Below are 3,711 nucleotides of genomic sequence, written 5' to 3'. Positions count from 1 at the left end.
AAATAGAAAATAATGTAAAAAGAATGAGACTCAAACAGGGGCTTGGTTTACAAAGTAATATCTACACCAATCATTTAAAAAACAGATTTTTAAATAATTGAAAATTAATGGCCTGAATTTTGTCAGCACTTATTTTGTCAACCAAATTTGTAAACAAATTTTGTACAAATACCATAATAAGCCAAAAAATAAGCAAAATTAAATACTTTAGGCAGTTATTACTTTCTGTTTTTAGTATTATCCCTTAAATTGCTTGAAAATATTCTCTTGAAAAGCAATAAAGTAAAAATATATATGTATTTTTTCTGGTAAAAGAAAACACTAAAAACTTTCAGGGAAACAGCTCCTAACGACCATGATGAAGTCGAACACAGTAGCATTTGTGACACGTGTCAAGTTATTGCTATCCTGCGCCTATCATTAATTTGTCGTGAATCGCACACGCGTGCCGAACGGTCAAGCATTAGAATCCCAAGAAAGAGAGAGAAAGTTCCGCAAAGAAAATTTGGGATTAAACTTTGAACGTAAAATAAAAAAGTTACGTGTCTCTCTCTTACCTAGCCTTTTACTTAATAGAGAAAATTGCACCCTTGGTAGCTATTATATTGATTTAGTAACAAACAGGATCCTAACGTTTAAAAAAGGGTACATTGGTATACCGACCTCTGGTGATTCAGGGAGGCGTAACTATTTTTCTTAAAAATTATAGCTAGTAAGAGAGGCACAATCAGGGACGGATCCAGGATTGGATCCAAGATCGAGCTACAAAATTTCAAATTGGGCTACTACGTGAAAAAAAAAATTTACACATAAAAAATTGATTTTTTACCAAAAAATAAAATAAAATAAAAACCTTAAAAAAAAACCCTTGGGCCGGGGGGGGGGGGCTATAGCCCAGCCCCCTAAATCCGTCTCTGGGCGCAATCAATCCTTTATCATCTGACGTCAAACTCGAGGATTCATTCCCAATCTATAATAGCTCTAGCTAAGATACCAACTAATGGAAGGAGATACAACAATTTATTTCAAAACTTATATCTTGTAGGAGAGACACAATGAAATTCTTTATCATGCGAAGGGTCGGGGTCGACTCCAAGTACTATTCATTTTATGCCAACCACTTACGATATAGGTCCAAACCCCTAGTTCAAATAATATTTCATATCGTTAGATTCACGTAACAAATTAACAAATAAGTAATTATGGTCATTTAATGTTGATAGTACAATTGTAATGAAGTTGTTAAACAAATAATTCCTTTGCAAAGATTTGAGAGAAATACACAATTGGAGCAATATGTTGGTGGATAATGGTGTAATTTTCTCCTACTATATAAATAGTAGATACCTAATACAGAATAGTCCTATAGAAAATAATAAAAAAAAAACCTATTAAAATTCAAGTTGCAAAATAAATGGAAAAAATATGACACACGGTTCTCAAGACACTCCACGTGGAAATAATTTATAAACGATTTGTTTTTTAAATAGATAAAATTCAGTAATAGGTAAGTATACGATACTTGTAAATTAATTGAAATTTGTGATTGAAAATTTTGATCAATACATAAATAATTTATAAATTTGTCAAATTAAAAAATTATATCTTCCTCTAATTTTACAAAGAAACGAATTGTATTGACTCTAAAAAAAAGTCAATTATTCTAATCACCAAAAGACCAATAACTAAAAGGATGGGCGAAGAAAACTTTCCGAAGTCTTAATTTGAATAAGAAACATCTTTTGCTAAAGAATTATTAATAATTTTGATTTTTATAAATCTATAATTTCCAAAAATGCATTAAAAGTCATGAATCATCACCACTGATGCTTTATAACGACTACCATCTCTTTCAATTTTTATTTTCTTAGTACGCTACAATATTAAAGCTAAACACAAGATTTCAAAGAAAATGAGCTCATGACTATATAAAATCCCTTAATTATTTCTGTATTGGAGTGTCCTATGTGAACAAGCAAAGGTTGTCTATTTTTTATTTTCTTAATTTAATAAAATCTGCCTCTTTCTCTGCTTTGTGCGAATACAATTTCGTGTGGGAATCGCATTGCTCTGTTTATGCACGCCTTTTCTTTTTCATTTCTTCAGCTCCAACTTTGTTCAGTCTAAAGCTGCAACAGAACTACTATTTTCAGCAACTGTGGGCGCAGGTTAAGAGCATGCACACACTTACCAGTTTCAAGCAAGCCCCCTCAATAAAAAAATTAAATAAATAAAACCCAGATACAAGATATAAAAAAGAAAAAGAGAATTAAGAGAGAGAAAAAGATTGAAACATTTGGTGTTATGTTGATGGAGAAAGAACGAAAGGAAAAACTTTTGTTTTCATAAAGGGCACTCTTCCATTGAAAGGTCAATTTCTTTTGATAAAATATAAAGAGAAAAAGGGAGCAAAAAGGGTGGAACACTTGATAATTCTACCACTCATGCTTTGATCCGCGTGCTTTGATGGCAAAAAAACTGACCCCTCTAAATCATGTTGTATGTAATTTTTTTACTTTTCCTTTCTGCTGTTGATGGAGTGAGGAGGGGGAGAAGAGGAAGCCCCACTTAGATTTTTCAGTAACTTTTTACAGTGTGTATTATTCCTTGGTTTTGGATTTTTTGGCATGCTCCCAGTCCTATTTGATTGGTTGCTCTCATACTTCTAGATTCTCTGAATATTTGTCTTTGCTCTATTTCTATGTCCCTCTTAATAACCATGTAATTTCTTTCTTTAAGGTGCCATTTGATTTCTTTCAACAAGAATATGTGAATTTGCCTCTTTGTAAGAGGGTGTGATTTTTGGATGGAAAGATTCTGTCTTTTTGATTGATTGGTTGGTACAAAGATGGGTTCTTTCAGAGAGTTTTTGGGTTTGAAGTGAGAAAGGGAAAAGCCCTAGATACATGGGCTCTGTTCGGGAAACGCCAAAAGTTGGAGGCTTGGTTGGTGGGGCACATAATCTGCTTGAAGAGATGAAACTGTTAAAAGAAATGCAGGATCATTCGGGTTAGTTAATTTCATCTATTTACTTGCTTAAATATTTTATATCTCCATAGATTTGTTTGAGTAGTAGACTGTATAGTAATTGGATTTAGGTGAAGGTGAAAACATAAAGGATTCATTGGTAAAAACTCTTGCAATAATCTTGTAAATTCTCGATTCATATTTCTTGTGATCTCTGAATCCTTACTGTTCATTAACCTTGATTTACTACAGGGACAAAGAAGACAATAAATTCAGAGCTATGGCATGCCTGTGCTGGTCCATTGGTTACCTTGCCTCAGGTTGGAAGCCTCGTCTATTATTTTCCTCAAGGACACAGTGAACAGGTTTGTTTAGTGAAAATTGAATTTCTTGTGCCTTTATTTACTGTTTTCCCCATATGGACTTAAAGATTTGCTCTAAGCAAGCTTGTAAAAATTAATTCTCTTGAGCAAGAAAGTAAACTTAGTGACTGCGTGTGCCAAAAATGTAAGCCCGAAGAGGACAGTGCTTGTAAAAATTAATTCTCTTGAGCAAGAAAGTAAACTTAGTGACTGCGTGTGCCAAAAATGTAAGCCCGAAGAGGACAGTGATATAGGTTTTTACTTTCTTGAATTGTTGGGATAGTTTCATGTTGGATTTGCGACAATTAATTCCGTACGTTTTACACCAAGACTAACCTTTGTCAGTATTTACGAAAATCTAATGTATACTTTTGTCGAAGCT

The 3,711-nt window shown here is 33.1% G+C and overlaps 1 protein-coding gene across 6 annotated transcripts in view; it reads left to right on the top strand.

Annotated features, from left to right (window-relative positions):
- Window positions 1–2,060: 2,060 nt before the first annotated feature.
- Window positions 2,061–3,711, top strand: part of LOC111380232 (auxin response factor 5-like) — a 7,002-nt gene continuing 5,351 nt past the window's right edge. For 2 of the 6 annotated variants that reach the window (XM_023003736.1, XM_023003735.1), the window contains exons 1-2: window positions 2,182–3,009; window positions 3,220–3,332. In XM_023003736.1, coding sequence (XP_022859504.1) covers window positions 2,907–3,009; window positions 3,220–3,332 — 216 coding nt within the window. In that variant the 5' untranslated portion in view covers window positions 2,182–2,906. The other 4 variants (XM_023003733.1, XM_023003734.1, XM_023003732.1 and 1 more) reach the window with 4 other exon arrangements.

The sequence above is a fragment of the Olea europaea genome, unplaced genomic scaffold (assembly GCF_002742605.1).
Source record: "Olea europaea var. sylvestris unplaced genomic scaffold, O_europaea_v1 scaffold2109, whole genome shotgun sequence".
Taxonomy (NCBI): Eukaryota; Viridiplantae; Streptophyta; class Magnoliopsida; order Lamiales; family Oleaceae; genus Olea; species Olea europaea.
Note: the sequence above shows the minus strand (reverse complement) of the source record. Positions and strands in the feature narration are given on the sequence as shown.